At 41.2% G+C, this 19941-nt stretch overlaps 4 protein-coding genes and 1 pseudogene across 4 annotated transcripts; all 5 read right to left on the bottom strand.

Annotated features, from left to right (window-relative positions):
* Positions 1-557: 557 nt before the first annotated feature.
* LOC142994941 (histone H2A-like) lies at positions 558-947 on the bottom strand. Its single transcript, XM_076145837.1, has one exon. The coding sequence runs from the start codon at positions 939-941 to the stop codon at positions 558-560; it is 384 nt and encodes a 127-aa protein (XP_076001952.1). The 5' UTR covers positions 942-947.
* Positions 948-1623: 676 nt separating this feature from the next.
* Positions 1624-1977, bottom strand: LOC142994763 (histone H2B 1/2-like; annotated as a pseudogene).
* Positions 1978-2461: 484 nt separating this feature from the next.
* Positions 2462-2795, bottom strand: LOC142994869 (histone H4). Its single transcript, XM_076145746.1, has one exon. The coding sequence runs from the start codon at positions 2793-2795 to the stop codon at positions 2484-2486; it is 312 nt and encodes a 103-aa protein (XP_076001861.1). The 3' UTR covers positions 2462-2483.
* A 1129-nt stretch (positions 2796-3924) lies between these two features.
* LOC142994710 (histone H2B 1/2-like) lies at positions 3925-4901 on the bottom strand. The gene has a single exon (XM_076145529.1). The coding sequence runs from the start codon at positions 4880-4882 to the stop codon at positions 4505-4507; it is 378 nt and encodes a 125-aa protein (XP_076001644.1). The 5' UTR covers positions 4883-4901; the 3' UTR covers positions 3925-4504.
* Positions 4902-6080: 1179 nt separating this feature from the next.
* Positions 6081-6520, bottom strand: LOC142994752 (histone H2B 1/2-like). Its single transcript, XM_076145589.1, has one exon. It carries the CDS (start codon positions 6503-6505, stop codon positions 6128-6130), a length of 378 nt encoding a protein of 125 aa, XP_076001704.1. The 5' UTR covers positions 6506-6520; the 3' UTR covers positions 6081-6127.
* Between the last annotated feature and the right edge of the window lie 13421 nt (positions 6521-19941).

The following is a 19941-nucleotide window of genomic DNA, read 5'->3' as shown; positions in this document are numbered from 1 at the left end:
CTTTGACGATGGGTGACGATGTCCTTTTACCATTGACTGCCCGAATCCTTGACCGGTCTGTCCTCATTTATCAGTCGGGTAAATAACCAGACAGCATAAGTAATATTTCCATATATACCTTACTAAAATATTCAATGACTGTCAGGGTTCATACAGGGGATATGTTTATCACTGCTTCAGGCCAAAATCAGGGCTGACGGCTGTAATTCGTAACGGAATCCTCCTGCAGATGCACACAAAACTGCAGTGATGGGCTTTGGTTACTACAAACCAACACACGCGTAGAGGGTAAAGACTAGCTAGAACGTCAGATTAGGTCGTTTCCAAATAGTTAAACGATAACCAAATGACTAATAATAACCACACGTGTGTACGTCTGTTTTTGTGTGTGCACGACTGCATCCCGAGCGGAAACCGGGGGCTGGCTAGGCAAGTTTGAAGACATAATTTACTAACTTACTATGCTCCTTAAAATGAGATGAACGTTGCTCGATCAGATAATTGGTTGGCTCTTAAAAGAGCCGTTGGGTGGAGATCATACTGGTCTCATTACAGATTTACTTCTTGGCGGGCTTCTCAGTCTTCTTGGGCAGCAACACAGCCTGGATGTTGGGCAGAACACCGCCCTGAGCGATGGTCACTCCGCCTAGCAGCTTGTTCAACTCCTCGTCGTTGCGGACAGCGAGCTGCAGGTGACGGGGGATGATACGAGTCTTCTTGTTGTCACGGGCGGCGTTTCCAGCCAACTCCAGGATCTCAGCGGTCAAATACTCTAGCACTGCAGCCAGATAAACGGGAGCTCCGGCACCGACGCGCTGGGCATAATTGCCCTTTCGCAGCAGCCTGTGGACACGACCGACCGGGAATTGAAGTCCAGCACGAGAGGAGCGAGACTTTGCCTTTGCTCTGGCTTTGCCGCCGGTTTTGCCGCGTCCAGACATCTTGTATTGACAATAATTCTAAAAGTGACCTCATACCGACGTGGTAGTCCCCTCTATATATACGCTCTGCTTCTTGTCCATTGGTCAACCAGCGCTTCAATACGATTAGCCAATCGGAAGCTGGGGGCTTTGTTCTATTCGCCAAAGCGCGCCCCGACGGCTAACAATAGCAATGCCATTTATGTTTTTATAGATACAACTACGTGAACCCAACACATGTAACCATCACTACTCGCGTAACCACAAAACCCAAATTAAATCACACTAGCGAAACATAGCTGGGCAGTTGCACAACCACCATCAACATTTATGACCTCGACATGCGTTCTTCCCTATATGTGAATGCTATATTGAATGATTCTAATGTTGCTACATTGGCCTCAGTATCGAGCACAGTTTAAAAATTCAGAGTCACTGGTATTATAACCTGCTTTCCTTTGTGTCTGTTGCTCATCACCACACTAATACTGTGAGGATACGCTCTATTCATTTGAAGTAAACCACATGTTATGGCCCACCGTCCATCATCGATCATGGGATACATGAGTGTATTTGGGATGATTGATTATGTTGCTGTAGGTGGTGTATTATCTGTAACGTCCGTACATCATGGAGTTTACAATTGAAAACTGTGTGGCTCTTAAAAGAGCCGTTGGGTTCTTGTTAAGGGAACAGCATCGGTCTACTTCAAGCTGGTGTACTTGGTTACTGCCTTGGTGCCCTCAGACATGGCGTGCTTAGCCAGCTCCCCGGGCAGCAGGTGACGCACGGCAGTCTGAATCTCCCGGGAGGAGATGGTGGAGCGCTTGTTGTAGTGAGCCAGACGACAAGCCTCACCAGCGATGCGCTCAAAAATGTTGTTCACGAAGGAGTTCATGATACTCATGGCTTTAGAGGAGATGCCGGTATCAGGGTGAACTAGCTTCAGGACTTTGTACACTTAGAAAGCATAGCTCTTTCTCTTCATCTTGCCCCCCCTTCCCTTCCCAGCCTTGTTAGTACCCTTCTTGGGCGCTGCCTTTGCTGGTTCGGACATTTTCTGATCTAAATAGTTGACTTTGAACTTGATAAGTGATTTGTGCGTTCTTGTAGTGGTATCACGCAAACATACCATTACAGTCCTCAGGTACGATTGGTTGCTTTAATCCACCATCTAATGACGCACACGGCGTGCTGTTGTCACCCATAAGGGTACAGTCCTGAGAGTACTGCCACAGTATTTTTACGGGAGTAGGAATTGCCTGCTTACAACAAAAGCTAACAGAACCACTTGGTTTTGACACTAGCAAACAGAGCGTCTCGCCTACACAACTATTAGAGCCTGCTTTTTGTAGCATTGCTAACTATAATTTTTTCTGTGGGATAGTTCTGGTGTGGACAACCGGTGCTCCAGTCATACTCGTATACAGAATTGTTGAGATATGTCACATTCTTCTGCAACAGACTGATTGCACTGTATTATTGTTTGAAACACGCTTCTTAATATCTTTGAGTGGCTCTTAAAAGAGCCTTTTGGGTCAAAATTGCAGAGACATTCAGAATTTAACCTCCGAAACCATAGAGAGTGCGTCCCTGTCGCTTCAGAGCGTAAACCACATCCATGGCAGTAACAGTTTTCCTCTTGGCGTGCTCAGTGTACGTAACGGCATCGCGGATCACGTTCTCCAAAAACACTTTCAGGACGCCGCGAGTCTCCTCGTAGATTAGACCGGAGATACGCTTCACACCGCCACGGCGAGCGAGACGTCTAATGGCGGGTTTAGTAATTCCCTGGATGTTGTCACGAAGGACTTTGCGGTGCCGCTTGGCGCCTCCTTTGCCGAGTCCCTTTCCTCCCTTTCCGCGACCACTCATGATGCTGCCAGATAGTTGTCAGTAGGTAACTGTGTTTTATAGAACTGCCGCTCTACAGCATATATAGCCCAACTGCGGACGTAATAGTAGACATCCCATGCCCTTCTGGCCGTTTCGCCGCGTTTTTTTACGCAAGCAGTTCTACTCTCAAAATGATACAGAGGTCGCTTAGAAACGATAAACGGCAAGCAGTTAAATTTGTCCCCAGTGCTATTTGCTACACAGTTGTACAATTACGTTTTAATATATAATGTATAATCAATCATAGAAGTGCATTCACTCTGGCTGTCAAACACAACAAAGAAAAGTTTTTTAAGGGTTTCAAGTAAAAGGTGACAGCACAGCAAGTGTTAAAATACAGGGAAACGCTACACAATTGTTTGTCCGGTTACTTCATTATGTCTATCATTAAAGGAATACATTTACAACCCTGTTCATGTATTGCCATCTTTGGATCCCGGGCAATTCACATTGTTTAAACACTAGGCAAAAAGAAATTATCAATTCGGTACGTTTGCTCCTATCCCATAATGGAAGTCCTTTAACCTACCCTCTGTCTTACTGTGGCTAAATGACAGTGTTTTTTCTTAAACTTGAACACGCTGATACTTATCACAATGATAACATTTCAAATCACTTTAAAAATCTGCAGCTATGTGAAAATATACTAGATGCTGAAATGAATGCTGTATATTGTGAATTTCTTTTTGCATATGGCTGTGCATTTCCAAATAAGCCAGGATGTGGTGTATAAATAGTGAGGTGGGTGGGTTTTGAGGTTTATGTGGGTTTAAACCGCACACTGTGTTCAATTATTATACTTTAAATAAAAATTGATGTCATATAGCAAACTTCCGATAATTTAATGATGTAACAAATAAGTGTTATCCAGGGTCACACTGATCTCACCACAACTGGCAAAGATTTTCTCTTAATTTTGTTCCCTCAATCTTCTTTCTTTATATAACTTCTACATATTTCTTCTCTTCTCTATGCTTTCAAATAAATTCCCTAAAATGTTCAATAGCTGTATGCCCGATGTGTCAATAAAAAATTATATGCGAAATATATGAAGATACATGGACCATGAACCACTACTGAAGGTTTTTTGAAAATGTTCAAAGGAATACTTTATTGGTTGTACTACATGAACAATTAAACATGAGTTTGTAGTGTGAGGATGTTGACTCACAATTCTCTCCATATCCAGAACTGCTAATACAAGTGTCTGATTCTTTTCATCATTACAGGATTTCAATAAGGTGAATGTATACTGACCATTTAAAATATGGAACTTTATACAACAATGACAGTGAAACATGCCATTGCTGGAAATGTGTATTATTATGACAGAAGGGTCAAGAATTGACGTTTTAAACTGAATGAGGTTAGGGATTATATCACTACTGTTTAATGTTAATGAAATATCAGTTAACTAAGTATAAAGCTAAGTCATTACGCAGGCACAGCAGCCATTATGGCGATTGGCCACAACCACAACAATGAGAAACAGTCTAGATAAACCCAGTCTACCGCTATTGTGATCAAAGGGTATATCTCAGAAAGTGTGTATAAGACATTTGCGTTAATGTCACATTATCGCGTCTAATCATAATTTCAAATCCTTCAATCATGATGGAACTCTTTAGAGGTAAGTGCGTGGCTCTTAAAAGAGCCGTTGGTTTGAGGGTAAAGGGATCACCAGGCGTCTACTTGGAGCTGGTGTACTTGGTCACAGCTTTGGTGCCCTCGGACACGGCGTGCTTGGCCAGCTCACCGGGAAGCAGGAGACGAACAGCGGTCTGAATCTCTCGGGAGGAGATGGTGGAACGCTTGTTGTAGTGAGCCAGACGAGAGGCCTCACCAGCGATACGCTCGAAGATGTCGTTCACGAAGGAATTCATGATGCCCATGGCCTTAGAGGAGATGCCGGTGTCAGGGTGGACCTGCTTCATCACCTTGTAGACGTAGATGGCATAACTCTCCTTCCTTGTCTTCCTCTTCTTCTTGCCTCCCTTCACGGCGCTCTTGCTGACCGCCTTTTTGGATCCCTTCTTGGGTGCAGGTTTGGTTACTTCGGCAGGCATGGTTAGTTGCGATTGTAGAACCGGTTTCAACTGTACTTTCACTTTAGACACGGTGCCATATATGCAGACTTCATGCAAATTTACTTCAGCTCTTCCCTGTCTGTGATTGGTTGACCTATTGGTGGGGGTTTCTTCTTCGCTTTTGTGAGTGATTGGTGGGTGCAGGGCATCTTTTGTTGCTACCGAATTCATGTTATGTGCGCGCTCATTTTGCTATGACACTGTTTTCAATTAATATACTCTGTAACAAAATCTATGTCATCCAGTTAACTTTCAATTATTTATTCAACCAAAGAATAAATGTGATGATCTAAACCAGCAGGGTCTCAGTGATCTTCCCTCTATCTTCTGTGATCATTCATACAACTACATCACTACATATTTCTTCTCATCTCTATGTTGAAATAAATTCCCAATAATGATCAATAACCGTATGCTCGTTATGTGTCAACAACAAAACAAAAAAAGATATACCTATATGAAATATATGGGACCGTTTACTTAATGTATTTGTAACTTGCACAGTTTGCATTTGGCTTTTTTTTTTTTTTTAAACACATTCTCTACTTATCTGTACACCCAGCCATAGTGTACATAGTCCATACACCATTCTCCATAGACCCATTCATCTGAACAATTCTATTTAGAAGTTCTGTAAATAACGGTTTGGGTTATAATAGATTTACTCGATTTTGCTCAGAGTTTGCTGATTGTTGTAAGTGAACAACCATTCAACAATAAGGATCTTCTAAATCTGATTCACATTGTGATGGGTTTATTCGAAGTGTTCAGACTACTTGTAAATCGAATGTACTGCGCGGTTTCTATATGTGGCTGGAAAAATTGAATTGGTCGACTTTGTCCTCACCCAGCATCATGAATTAACCTGCCTGAGTGCCTTTCTTTTAATGTCAGGATTGCAACTTCTGCGTATATTGTGAAGTTTCATACAAATTTGCACACCATGTCCTTTTTTTTTTCCCCTTGTTTTCATTATAAATGCGTTCCTTCATATGACTGAACATGCTTTTGTTATAGTGCTTGTGTAGTTGGAAAGGAACGGGGGAAAGAGGGAAAAAAAGGATATAACTGAATTCACACATAGTAGAGCAATACCTTCATGTTATGATGGTAAAACACTAAGGTTATCATTGTCACAATCTGATGAAACATGTAGACTCTTAGAAATTAAGTGCGTGGCTCTTAAAAGAGCCGTTGGTTTCAGAATAGGGGATCGGCAAGCGTCTACTTGGAGCTGGTGTACTTGGTCACAGCTTTGGTACCCTCGGACACGGCGTGCTTGGCCAGCTCACCGGGAAGCAGGAGACGAACAGCGGTCTGAATCTCTCGGGAGGAGATGGTGGAACGCTTGTTGTAGTGAGCCAGACGAGAGGCCTCACCAGCGATACGCTCGAAGATGTCGTTCACGAAGGAATTCATGATGCCCATGGCCTTAGAGGAAATGCCGGTGTCAGGATGGACCTGCTTCATCACCTTGTAGACGTAGATGGCATAGCTCTCCTTCCTTGTCTTCCTCTTCTTCTTGCCTCCTTTCACGGCGCTCTTGCTGACCGCCTTTTTGGATCCCTTCTTGGGTGCAGGTTTGGTAACTTCGGCAGGCATGGTTGGTTACGATTGAAGAACCGGTTTCAACTGTACTTTCACTTTAGCCACGGTGCCATATATGCAGACTTCATGCAAATTTACTTCAGTTCTTCCCTGTCTGTGATTGGTTGACTTGTTCAGGCGCTCGTCTATAGTGTTCTGGTTTTGTTGGCGCGCAAACTCGCTCTAATCAGAAATGGACTCGTGAAAAACTCACACAAAAGATGATTTGGAACTAACTACAGTGACGCCACAACATCTTAACAACAATTTGAAATATACCAGAATCAAAGGTTGACGCACAAGTCCCACAACAGTGGTCACTTGGATGGCAACGCGCCTGTCTGTATAGTTTTTTTTATTTTTTTAAATCACTCAATGGGTACCCAATGGGTGGTCCTACATATACATCCAGATCCAGTATTAAACTACAGGGACTCTTAGATCATCAGGGGCTAGTCTGCTACCAAAAGCAAAGTGAAGCATGCTGCTTATATCTTCTTCTTTTTTTAAGAAAGCATCTGACATGACTGAGCATCCAGTCATGTCAGATGCACAATGGCACAATTTTGGAGTTCTGTTCTTTTTCATACAGAGGGAAGCAAGAAAACAAGACAACAAAGAAAAGACAAAGATAGCGAAGAGACCTATGCCAGACCAGTGACTGATTACCAGAACACTGAACAGTTCCTTTTTAATCTTCCATTTTCTTTTACATCCCAGGCGGGCCATGACAGGGTTGTGTGACTGCGGGGGCGGGATGTCCTCCCTTATTTTTTTCTCTGTTTCCCTCTTCTCTCCTTTCCTTCACCACAGCCTATGATGCGATTTGTACTAGCCTACATTGCTGTTTGACATCATCCTGTAAAAACTCTACGTACCCTATGAGATCATTCAATCTACTTGTATTCTGCCTCAGGGCCTACGTATAAAGTTTAACAACAACAATAGTATTAATAATACAACCTTCCTTCTTTCTCTCTATTTCTCTCTTTTTGTATAAACATTATCCTCAAAATATCCTACAATTGTATGCGCAATGTCATGTAAAAGGTTTGCTTCAATGAAAACAAAAAGCAAAAAAAAACACAATGAAGTGAACAAGGATATGTGATGTACATTGCCTTTGATGAAATGTGTGTAAAACATTGTGAGTTGCCTTGGGTACGAAATGTGCTTTAATATGTTTCCTTTGCCTAAATAAACTTCAGATAAACATTTAATGTCTTTTTCAGCATAGGGGACAGAGGTAAAGTGGTGTCTAGCCTCAGATGTATTATCATACTGGAAATATTGAGTGTAAAATCATTATCAGCTCAGAATAACCTCAATTGAAGTAAATATGCTTGTCCACTAGAGGACGACATAAGATTGGCGAATCAATGGGACTGAACGGCTGTATGTGAGTGGGACTGTTGTGGAATATCCCATTGCTTTTTCAGAAATATTGATGCTGCAATAATTAAGTTGTTTTTGGTATACAGTTTTTTCCCGTCATTGTATTCATTGCCACTTTGCTGTGCTATTCTTCTGCTCATGATTGTCACATTTTCATCTAACCAAGACCAGCTTACTATTGTATATTTTATCAATAATATTAATAATCAATTAAAATCAATGATTAATTTTATAAATATGAGGGATTATCATTTGATTATTATAGTGAAACAAATTGGCCCGGACTTCTTTATGTATGACAGGAAAGACCCTGGTGGGCCATGCAAACCATTCATGCTATGAACTCACCAGGATCTGATCATTATTCGTATATGTTAAACATAAAAGCAACCATGCACTCTGTCCATTTTTCAATACAAATTAATTTTGCAAAAACATGATCCGAATTACATGTGAGGAAGCAGAAAAACTCAATGCAAGCTCCCTTCATATTGCCATCTTTGGCACCCCATCTGACTCATTCCAATTTAACACCTCACAAAAGGATATGGGCATGTTCACCTCTTTGCTTGCTAGACGCCGCCTGCTCCTGCATTGGAAATCCCTACCCCTCCCTCTATTTCACAATGGCTGAAGGATACAATGTATTTTCTTAAACTCGAGAAAATCAAGTTCACTATGGGGGGCCACACTGATTAGTTCTAACAGAGATGGCAACCATTTCTCTCTTACTTCACAGATCTACAGGCTTTGCCAGACCAGTGACTGATTACCAGAACACTGAACAGTTCCTTTTTATTTTTTCATTTTATTTTACGTCCCAGGCGGGCCAGGACGGGGTTGTGTGACTGCAGGGTTGGGTTGGGTTGGTGGGATGTCCTCTCTTTGCTTTTTTTCTCTGTTTCTCTCTTCTCTCCTTCTCTTTACCACAGCCTATGATGCGATTTGTACTAGCCTACATTGCTGTATGACATCATCCTGTAAAAACTGTATTAGTCTATGAGATCATTGCAATTTCAATCTACTTGTATTCTGCCTTAGGGTGTACGTATAAAGTTTAACAACAACAATAGTATTAATAATACAACTTTCCTATGTCATGTAAAATGTCTGATTCAATAAAAACAAATAGCAAAACAAACAAACAAACAAAATGATGCAAAGGAGTGTGAAAACTCTTAACCAAGGACAGTTAGCTCTCAGTCAATTGGAGTTGGTTGTAAAATCTTGAAGACATTTTTCCTCTAGTCCAAATTGCGTTTCTCAGGACCCGTGTGCTGAAGATACACGCACAAACAGTTTAAAGACAATAAAAGCCACAATAATAAAGGCATAACTATAAGGCATAACTATAATTAATACTAGCAAAGAAGAAGAAGTTACCTGGAGGAGAAAGGAACTTAATTCCTTGCTGTATAAATCAGACAACAGATGGGTGAAGAATTTGTCTGACAGGGAACTTATTGTAACAGAGCAAGATGTCCTAGCCAAAGGATTGATAAAGGTGCAGAGATGCACAGTGATCCTCAATACAGTGGACTGCAAACAATTGCAGAAATCACAAAAACAAGTGAAACCTGGGAGGATTGATTATGAGATACATGTGTCTATAGGACTTTTGCCACACTCATCAGGCTACTTTCTAAAAATAAGCCTCAATAGTCATTGCTAGGTTTGAGCTTGGTTGCTTACCTTCATGTGAGGGTCCTAATTTGTTTGTTGGTTTTTGTAACTTGTGTAATATGGCCACTGTATAACTACAGGTTCGCATCGGGATAAGTACTATATCTATGTGTCTAATGCTACACATTTTATTTTGGAACATGCCATGAAATCATACATTGATTTGTTCAAAAAGTTCTGCAGTGGTAAAGCTTTTACTTAATTCATTATTCATTACTTAATTTCATTATAAAACATCAGTTGCAGAGAACATTGGATGTTTACGCTCCATTAACTGTAATGGAATTAACAAAACTGATTATGTCCTCTAATTCTCCAGCAGTCGTCTCTCTGTGAGGGAGACAAAAACACTCAGTAGTCTGCATCCAAACCTTTTAGATATTATATAATTGTATTACTTTATGGGATTTCTTTGAACGTGTTCAGGTGCTACCTGAACCTTTGAGGTACCTTTGGGATAGAGAAATATAAATACATATATAGAGCTCAGCCTCTTCACTGTTTAGGCTGAGCTCAAAGGGACCCCTGCACAAAGTTGAACTGATGCCCTTTCTTGTTAAAAAGAGGTGATTCTGGCATCTAATCAGGACGCCTCCCTGGAAAGTTTTCCAGACACATCCAAATGTGGGGAGACCACGGGAGAGACCCACAATATAATGGAGGGATTATGTATCTGAAATGGGAATTTCTTGGGATCCCCAGAATAGGATGGGGGATGTAACCAGGGAGAAGGACATTGACCTGGACTCAAAAAAGGAGTGGATAAAGGATGAATGGATGGATGGTTTAGTTCCTGAACATAGGTTATTTTTTACAAGAAACAGATCAAAATTATTCCACAATCCAAAGACATTAAGGTTAAATATACTCAAAAACTGGCCCAGTATCTAAGTGTTTTCTTTCTTTATTTGTGATACATAGGTGGCCTGTCCAAAATCTATTTTACTCTCACTTAAAGGATGTTGGAATAGGCTCCAAGTGGTTGTCGAGAAAGGCTTGTTGTAGACAGATGTGATGTGATACTAAAGTTCCAGAGTAAAGAAACTAAGTAAAGGTTGAAGACACAGGTGGATAAACTAGTGAACTGATCCTTTTGTGCCAGGGGTTGTGGTCAGGTAGTTGCTCTGTTTTTCCTTCGGAGCGGCAAGATGGAATGAACTTTCTTTCATGGAATAAAAAGCTCTGCTCAACGTTCTGTAGCAATCAAGCAGTGACCACAGGCCCTTAGAAAGCCAATCGCAGCAGTTAATGAACCCTGTTGTTCTGCAGCTGTAATGGTCCTGAACTTCACACAGACTCATTATGCTTGCTGGGCTGTTCTCTCATTCCATCTCATTTCCGAAATGGGTTTTTGTCTTACTCATCAATTAACTGTGCTGGCAGCCAAAAGAGAGACAGAGTATTGACTTGAATTTGTTCAGGATAGTTTTCCAAAAACAGGGGAATCCTCTAGATTATGAATCCCTTTAACTCTCCAAATTATAATCTAACCATTACCATGAGTCATTTGATATAAAGCATTTCACAGTGCCATGACAAGGTATATTTATACATAGAGATATACGTATATAGTATACTTTAGCTGGAGCTCCATTACATAATATTTCATTACATTACAATGATTAAAAAGATCAACAGTCTGTGTATTCATGAAGAAATTATGTGTGCATAATAATGAAATGATCCATGAGGAAAAAGGGAAGAGAAGAGCCAAGACAACAGACATACCAGCAAGATTATTTTTCTTTGGAAGAATGTGATTCACTGGCTTTTTTTCAATGCTTCTGCTGGAATTAATTATTTTCAACCAGTTTCTGTTGACATCATTCTGTAACAAAATACAAGTTTGCTCAGTGACAAATGCATTTCTAACAGTTTTTGTTGGGTTATTCTAGTCTGATGAGGGATAGTAAACATCAGCTGGTTAAATGCAATTTAGAGAAAAAGAGAGTGAGGCTCTGTGCAGTCAGCTTGCAGGAAAATAAAGTGACTCTTGATTTTCACCCAACATTCAAACTGCACTTGATGAACCATTAAAGGACATAAAATGTCCCATTTAATCTCAATGCTCATTAAAAGTTCATGTGTTCCATTGACAGCACTGCACGAATGACGTTTAAATATTCATGACCCCACGCACAGACAGACAGACTCACCTCTACAAAATTAGACTCTGCCCTTGCTTAGCTTCAGTGTCTTCCTCCTCATCTGTCCAGGGACTCCTTTGTTTTTCCGCTTTCCTTCAATCCAAACACCACTCGGCCTGCATGGCTCTGACTGTCTGGGTCCTATTGGAGCTTATTAAATTGGTTCCAGAAAGACCAAGTCAAAAGAAAAGCTTCTTTGGAAAGTCTTTACTGAAGAAGACTTTGTCCCAGTGCTCACCCTGGAGTAAGGCTCCATAAATGAGCCATAAGTATAAAATAATTCAATTATATAAATGAACACCATTTATGACTCACTATCTATCTAGAATGTAACCATATATAAAATAAACTGAGTGAGTGAGTGAGTGAGTGAGTGAGTGAGTGAGTGAGTGAGTCAGCTTCTAGAAAGGCCTCCTGCAGAGTGTGTCTTCAACAAGTCTTCAACTGTCAATCTGCCTGCTTTTGAGATGACTGGCTGCCGGTACATAGGCAAACACAGGTGGCTGTTAAAACGCCTCAAGGCTCAGCTGCAAATCATTGCTGGTACTGCAGGGGGCGCTGTGGTTACAGCCAACTATGAACAGTCACACGCTGAGTGAGAGTGGAAGTCTCAATGACGTCTCAATCCTGTAGAGTCTTTGTCGAAAACAGTGTTTATGTTGAGAGGAAGTGACCTCTAAAATTCAATCAGTGAAAGACTAAAACAGGCTTGTATCATTTTTACAAGAAAGTCTCTTCTCAGACATTTAACTTTTGCCCTCATAGTCACACTATGAGGACGTTGTCCTCTTTGCTGCAGCATAAAAGTAAGTGAGTACAGAAATAATATATAGGTATGAAATAATATATAATATAAAGACATATAGAAATAATCAACATTTTATCATACTTGAAAACATGCTGATTGTTTCTAATTAAAATTAAAGTAAATTAAGTATGCACTCTTTCCAGCCTGTCTCCACCTTTGTCAGCTGGTTATCTTTGATTGTTTTGGCATGCCCTCCAAATGCATGCCATCTGCTGTCTTCTCCCATTCCCCAACTCCCTAAATTGCACAACATTCAGAATTGTTGCGTGTGCTCAGTACTCAATAGGGTTCCATCAAGTATATGTGACACCTTATAGCACAGTATGAGGCAAGGAAATGAAGCGCGGCATTTATATGCATTATCTATCTATCTATCTATCTATCTATCTATCTATCTATCTATCTATCTATCTATCTATCTATCTATCTATCTGGCTTTTGGATGTGATAGCTGAAAATCGTCCATCTTGTTGGAGCCTTATGGATTCTAGGTAAGGTCTGGGGGAGTAATGAGTTATTTCCGTTAGTGCTTTAGAAATGGCCAGATGTTGGTGCTATCCACGTAAAAAAAAACAATCTGTTCCTCCTTTTCCACTTTGTAGTTTTTGAACTATCCTAGAAAACATAGAAACAACAGAAATCATGTTGTGAAACCATAAGCTTCATTATTATATAAGAAATATTGATAGACGTTGAAAACAGCCACTGGTCTCTGCCTGGACATGAAATCCCAGAATTTGGCAAATTCTTTCTTTCCATTGAAAAAAATGGATTCCTATTTTTTTCTATCCCTTCCCCCTTTCCAACGTTGTCTGGGGAAGTTCTCAGATGATGAAAATGCCCTCCCCCTTCCCCTAAGTCTGCTTTGGTTTCCTGTTTACATGGCCGAGGGCCGACAAGCACCCAGTGAGACAGAAATCCGTCCTCTGATGATGCAATCTGCCCTGTACAACCCCTCCCTCTATTCAAAAGCCTGTCACATCCTGACATGCTTTTCTCTCTCTCTCTCTCTCTCTCTCTCTCTCTCTCTCTCTCTCTCTCTCTCTCTCTCTCTCTCTCTCTCTCTCTCTCTCATGCAACTTCCAGTTAATGGTCTCTTTTAAACAACATTAATATCAAAACAACAGAAGCAGTGTGAGGATTGTATGTATGCGTGTGTGAGTGTTTTCTACTGTCCTTTTATTGTTCAGCCCAGCTTTGTTCTTTCAGGTATGGGTCTCTGAAGCACATATGCACATACATACACACACAAAACATGGAAGTGAGATTGTATAAGCAGATGTACAGGGCAGCAGCTCAGTTGGAAGTTGGAAGTGCTGCTGCGGTTGTCGATCTAACGTATGAATAAGGAGTCTGCTGCACATATTTACAGATGCACTCATCCCACATTTCATGACATGCACCTGTCTATATATGATCACACTCATACCCAGGTATTTGGCTATAGATTGAACAGGCTGTGTGTGGAATTAGACGTGGTAGTGGAAATAAAGGTTAAAAACAAAGACATTGAAGTTTGCTTGTGTACCCTCATAACATGTTCCCCCAACACTTCTCATCCGACAGCCATGATCATGCACCTTTCTAAGGACCCTACTCACATCAGTGAGTGGGTTATCTAACCATGAGCACCTATTATCACTGATTACATATTAGCATTTAACAACATAGGAAATGGAAAGTGCTTCTAATCTGAGTGCATTTTTCCCTCCTCTTCCTTTTGTCCTTTTCCTTGGCACCTGAAGAATACTGCCTCGATGTCCTGTCAATCAATAAAAGCATTCCAGCCAGTGTCAGTGTGCAGGCAAATTAATGTATCCACACATACAGGCGACTTGAGAAATGAAGGCACTTCATGAGGTGATGAGTTTTCGAATTGAACAAACATTGTTTTGGTTGTGCATATTTTGTCTTCCATTCATCCATCCAACCACCCTTTACCACTCATCCTGTGTAGATCTGTGGGAGGCTGGAGCCTGTCCCAGCAGAGAAGTCTTTCTCCTGGTCAGGCAATTTTCATCTCACCAAACCTGAATGCCCTTGGAGTTGGGAGGACATCGCACCACGTGGAGAAAACCTCATTCAAAACCACACCCATGCTGTGAGCTGACAGCACTAACTATTATAACAATTATAAAATGTTTGGAACCCTGCAGCATTTTGCATCGGCTTACCCCGTCTTCTCAAACGTTTAATTCAAACCAGCAAATGTTATTATCCATCGCTGCCCTCTGTTATCAGTAGAAAAGTATATCAGGTGACGTCCCTGTTTGTAGCAGTCAAGTGGATCCTGCATGTATGTTGAAATAACATATGTCTGCAGACCGGAGCCTAACCCTAAAACTTATCAACCAATCACACATGCGTCCACTTGAGGATGTAGCCCCCACACTCAGGGGTGGCCCCATCATTTGAGTCTACAGGGATATACGTCTTACTTGTATATTATAGGAAATAGTTTATTTCTTTAGAAATCTCATAAATGACTTATGTCTCAAGTCTGAATCCCAGATAACGGCAGACACTGCTCTTTCAATGGAAACTCCAACATGTAGCACCTCTGAAACATGATGTACTCGGGTCTGAAGTTTGAATACAGAAGAGCACAATGTTGATATTAAATCCCACTATGTCCTAAAGTCTGAATGTAAACATAGTGACTGGTGACCCTCCCTTCCTTATCTTACCTTGACACATCCTTTACATTTTGTTTGTCCATTTGTCAAACCCTGAATCATTTAAAGCTCTTGATGGATAAACATGACCACACACACATATACACATGAAAACTCTAGCGTTTGTTGACACTTGTTCTTGTCTTGTGTGTTCTCGGTTCAGTGCAGTTGAATCAACAGGGACTGCTTGCCTGTGAGCACTCTCAAACATGTCACGGCAATCAACATTCATGACAATGTGTGTTTATTAAAAGTCAGAAGAAGAGAAGAGCCTCCATCTGAAAGACTTTCCCCTTTTGATGCCTTTATCTCAGACCGCACGCAGCACTTTGAAGTTTCCTTCGACCGAAACCATGTTTGCTCTACAAATGAGAAGCAGAGCTATAAAGTGGAGGGCTAAAACTCTCCCTCTTTCTCTTTCAATATTGCTGCTTCTTTCCTCATGTTTGTCTTGGTTTTTTCAGCGAGGCTATGCTCATTATTGGATTTGTCACTAGATAAGGATCCTCTACATTACCTGCACAGCTGCACACTGCAGTAGAACAAATTAAACCATTGTTTAATTTCAGAACAAAAAACATTTTATACTAATGGCAAATACAAGTTAACAAACATTGGCTCAGTAACACTGTAGCATGATGGTAAGGTTTATTTACTGAAATGAACCGATGCCTGCCAGGAAGGATGGCAAGAACTCTAAAACCTGAAGATACACTTTTCAATGTAGGTAATAAGCTTTATGGACTAAAAGGTTCCTAGTCATTGTTATGAACCTTTGAATTATAAACTAACGCAACAAAGTTGTATTGTGTGACAAAGATTTAATGAAAGTAAATCCCAGTAATGTGGGATGTAATAGAGTAAAGTTGACTCAGATGACATTATTTTCTCTGAAGAGTGTGTTGAAACTCCAGCATATGAGAAGTTTTTGTTCCAAAACAACACTGAGGCCAGAAAGTGAACAGGTGGCCAAGTGATAACTGACTCATTGGTGCTGATCAACAACTTGTACCGATATGTCATGTCTGTTTGCGAAAAATCCTGATGAATTGTTCATCATTCCAAGATCTCCACTTCCCCTTCCTATGTTTGCTCTCGGGACCTGTGTGTAAAGTTTGATCCTCATCCACTGATGATGTAACTCCACGGAGTGTTGAGTCATGCTGCTGCTGCAGACAAGGGATCCTGTTCTATCAAGGTGATGTCAGCACCCCAAACTCTTGGACTCAGCCTCCACCCTGCTCGCCCATCCTCTGTTTATCCAGGCATTTTAACTGTTGCTAGGTGGGACCTCAAAGTTCTTTATCTCAGTGTTTCTCTGAGCATTGTGGGGTTTTTTTATTGGATGAACAAAATCACAGCCGTACAACATAATGTGATCCAATACAACAACCCTGTTTAAGTCTTATCATGTTCACTTTTTACAGTTGATTTAATGAAGTGTTACATTGTCATGGCCTTGTTTTGTCCCACTGGATCTGAAGCAACTGCAACTGTTAGCACTGATGTTCTCTCATGAGTGATGGTAGGATGCGGGATGAGACTGATATGTTGATTGGTACCCGTGTTGAAACAGGATATTAAAGAGAGAGAGAGAGAGAGAGAGAGAGAGAGAGAGAGAGAGAGAGAGAGAGAGAGAGAGAGAGAGAAAGAGAGACTTCAGTCTAAAGGGCATGTTCTTGGTTAACAGGCTAGTCTGCAATCCAACTCTTACCGTACATTTGGTCATTCACAATGCCGGGAGCCAGTTGAGGGGATTCAGAAAATCTGTCTCGCTATAAAAGTGTGACTTTTTTCCTCAGATTAAATGACCGGCAGCTACTAGTTTTGCCATGCAGGGTTGGTTGAGATGGTGATCTCTAAGATGATGAAGCATGTGACACGTGTGTCTTTTGATGCCCTGCTTTGTAAACAGCATAACCATTTTACTAGATGCCCCCCTTTCTCCCATGCTTCCAAATCGATGCTCTCTTTCGGTGGATGTAAGGCTTGGATGTGGAGCCTTAAACTTAATAAAATCACATAGAAAACTTAAGGATATGCATTCCAAATTCAGAAACGCTACCAACAGAAGATCAAAGCGCGTTATTTACAGAGCCTCTAAAGTGACATTGGCAAAAATTATATATTTTTTGCATGTTTTTCATGCACATCAGGTACTATTTCGGGAGAACCGTGTATTCACTTGTGCACACTAGATATTTGCTTGAGCACATCCCCTACCATTTGGTAAGGGGGATGGCAGGGAGGCAGTAAGAACCGGAGGGTTGCCGGTTCGAGTCCCTGCTGAGGTGCCCCTGAGCAAGGCACCGAACCCTCAATTGCTCCCCCCTCTGCGAAGGGTGGTAATATGATGTAATGTAAGTCGCTTTGGATAAAAGCGTCTGCCAAATGATCGTAATGTAATGTAATGTAAGCATCATGTTTCCTCGTTCATAAATGCCTTCTATCTATTTTGTAGCATTTGCCCTATAATGGCCTTTACTATGGTATTTTCTAATTTGCATGTTGATCTATTCACAAGCAAAAATTAAGACATGTTTCAGTCTGACAACACTCAAGCCAACCGACCAAAATTTGGGAGTAAGATCAGCCGTGTTCAAAGGTTACATCTGCATCAGGACTCAAATGCCTTTTCTGAAACCTGAATTCTTCCTGAAATCTATGCGTGCGTGCGTGCGTGCGTGCGTGCGTGCGTGCGTGCGTGCGTGCGTGCGTGCGTGCGTGCGTGCGTGCGTGCGTGCGTGTGTCCGGGGCTTGTTTATATGCTGGTGAGAGCATGGAGACGTGCTCTGATTGTAATAATGATTTAAGTCTGAGAAGATCAGAGTGAAGTTACCAAGACAACCTCACTGCTCTCTCAAGAAGCCTGAGAGAGAGACACACGCACACGCACACACACACACACACACGCACACGCACACACACACACACACACACACACACACACACACACACACACACACACACACACACACAGCAAGAGATCAGTCATTTTTACTGTGTCAATAATTCAGCAGAGGACCCAGCAGTAACATATAAACTAACATTCTAAATTTAAATACCAGTAAGAAACAAAGCCAACTTATATATCCATTAACGCTTGAAACTTAAAAGGCTCTAAAGTGACTTGAAAAGAGTTGGTTGGATGAAGACTCAACTTTAAAAAGAGGTGAAAATACACTTGAAACCTGCAATCAAATGTCTCCTTGTCTATGAATGAAGATGCATGTTTTATTAATGTTTTCAGAAGAAAAGGAACCTTGGGAACACCATACTGTGCCAAGCAGTCACTCTGATCTGGCAATAATATGGTCCATCGCAAAGCCTCTGCCCTAGTGGATATAGGGCAGCATGTTGCCATGTGAACGTGGATATGCATCCATGTTCACATGGCAACATGCTGCCCTATGCCAAAGCTGGGTTGCTAGGTAACAGGGGAAATAAGAGGGTGTATGTGAAGGCCACGTGGTAGAGTGAAGAAGGAGGAGTGATGAGGATGAATAGAGGGCGAGAGGTGATTTTCAACTCCAAATGCATACATGCAACTGAAACAGTGCTCCAGGCTAACACCTCAACATTAACTATGTTTAGTGACAGGCTGGCTGATATAGCATTATTTACTCAGCTTACAGTATTGTAATACATTCACTATCTGCATTAATAGCTAACTAAATGCTAACACATAAGGATACAATAAAGTGGGTGTTAGTAACCTTAATACTAACACATTAGCATCCATAAGGCTGAGTGATAGTGAGCTCCGTGCAAGGCCATTATTCAAAAACAAGCAAAATGCAAGTATTGGTGGTTAGTCACCCCAGGAAGCTTCTTTCTCACCAATGAGCAATATTTGGTCTTGTGAGCTCCAACCAACAGCTTCTGAAACACTGCAGGGTACTGTGTAGTTCTGAGACTTAAATGGTTCCTGGTTCCCTTTTGTGAAACAGTCAAAATGTCAACACTAAAATTAAGCAATATTTGTGGGAGTACAAAACATGATACACATATGTACTGGCAGCTCCAAGATGCGACAAGTCACTTTTCTGCCATGTGACGCTGCTTCAGACCCATTTAATCCTTGAAATATTCCACGCTTTATCATACCCCTTTCTAAACATAGCAGCCCTTAGTAAATGCAGATATTCCACTGCTGCTTCGCGCCTGATTAACATTCTTTCCTATATATGATAGTTATTATATTATGATAATTCTATTCATACTGAGTATAACACTTAAACCGGAAAAGAAAAAGTTGACGATGGTGTTGAATATGGATAGCCTTCACATGCGATCATCTACATTGCAAAGAGACACATCATCCTGAGCTTTCAACCCTTCTAACATGAAGAGAATGCAGCATCAGGGCTTATAAACTCTCCTTAGATCAGTAAGTTCAAGTGGTTTGACATTCTTCCAGCTATCACAACAACCAGCACTTTTATGATTCCAACAAGTGTGAGGAAGCTACACCCATCATGACCTCATAGTTAACATATTACCATTCCAGTCTCCTAACAAACTGGATTGAAGTCAGTGTCAGCATATTTAACGGGAAGTGTAAACAGAGTCTCCTTAGTGACAGAGTCGCTGGTTCAACTACATTTCACTGTTGGCATGCAAAAGCAGAACCTGCTCAAAGTGATGTTGCAATAACATAATACTTCCTGAGAAAGTGCTGTCAGCAGCATGTCACTGTAGCCATGCTGATACACAGGAATCTGGGCTGTGGTATGAATGCAA

The sequence above is a fragment of the Genypterus blacodes genome, unplaced genomic scaffold, assembly GCF_046128005.1.
Source record: "Genypterus blacodes isolate CSIRO-AG114 ecotype Tasmania unplaced genomic scaffold, CSIRO-AGI_Gbla_v1 ptg000030l_1, whole genome shotgun sequence".
In the NCBI taxonomy this organism is placed as follows: Eukaryota; Metazoa; Chordata; class Actinopteri; order Ophidiiformes; family Ophidiidae; genus Genypterus; species Genypterus blacodes.
This window is presented reverse-complemented; position numbering and strand designations above follow the sequence as displayed.

Bases quoted from the DNA above. Each gene is read 5' to 3' on its own strand.
- LOC142994941 (XM_076145837.1), bottom strand. From the start codon at position 941: ATGTCTGGACGCGGCAAAACCGGCGGCAAAGCCAGAGCAAAGGCAAAG.
- LOC142994869 (XM_076145746.1), bottom strand. From the start codon at position 2,795: ATGAGTGGTCGCGGAAAGGGAGGAAAGGGACTCGGCAAAGGAGGCGCC.
- LOC142994710 (XM_076145529.1), bottom strand. From the start codon at position 4,882: ATGCCTGCCGAAGTAACCAAACCTGCACCCAAGAAGGGATCCAAAAAG.
- LOC142994752 (XM_076145589.1), bottom strand. From the start codon at position 6,505: ATGCCTGCCGAAGTTACCAAACCTGCACCCAAGAAGGGATCCAAAAAG.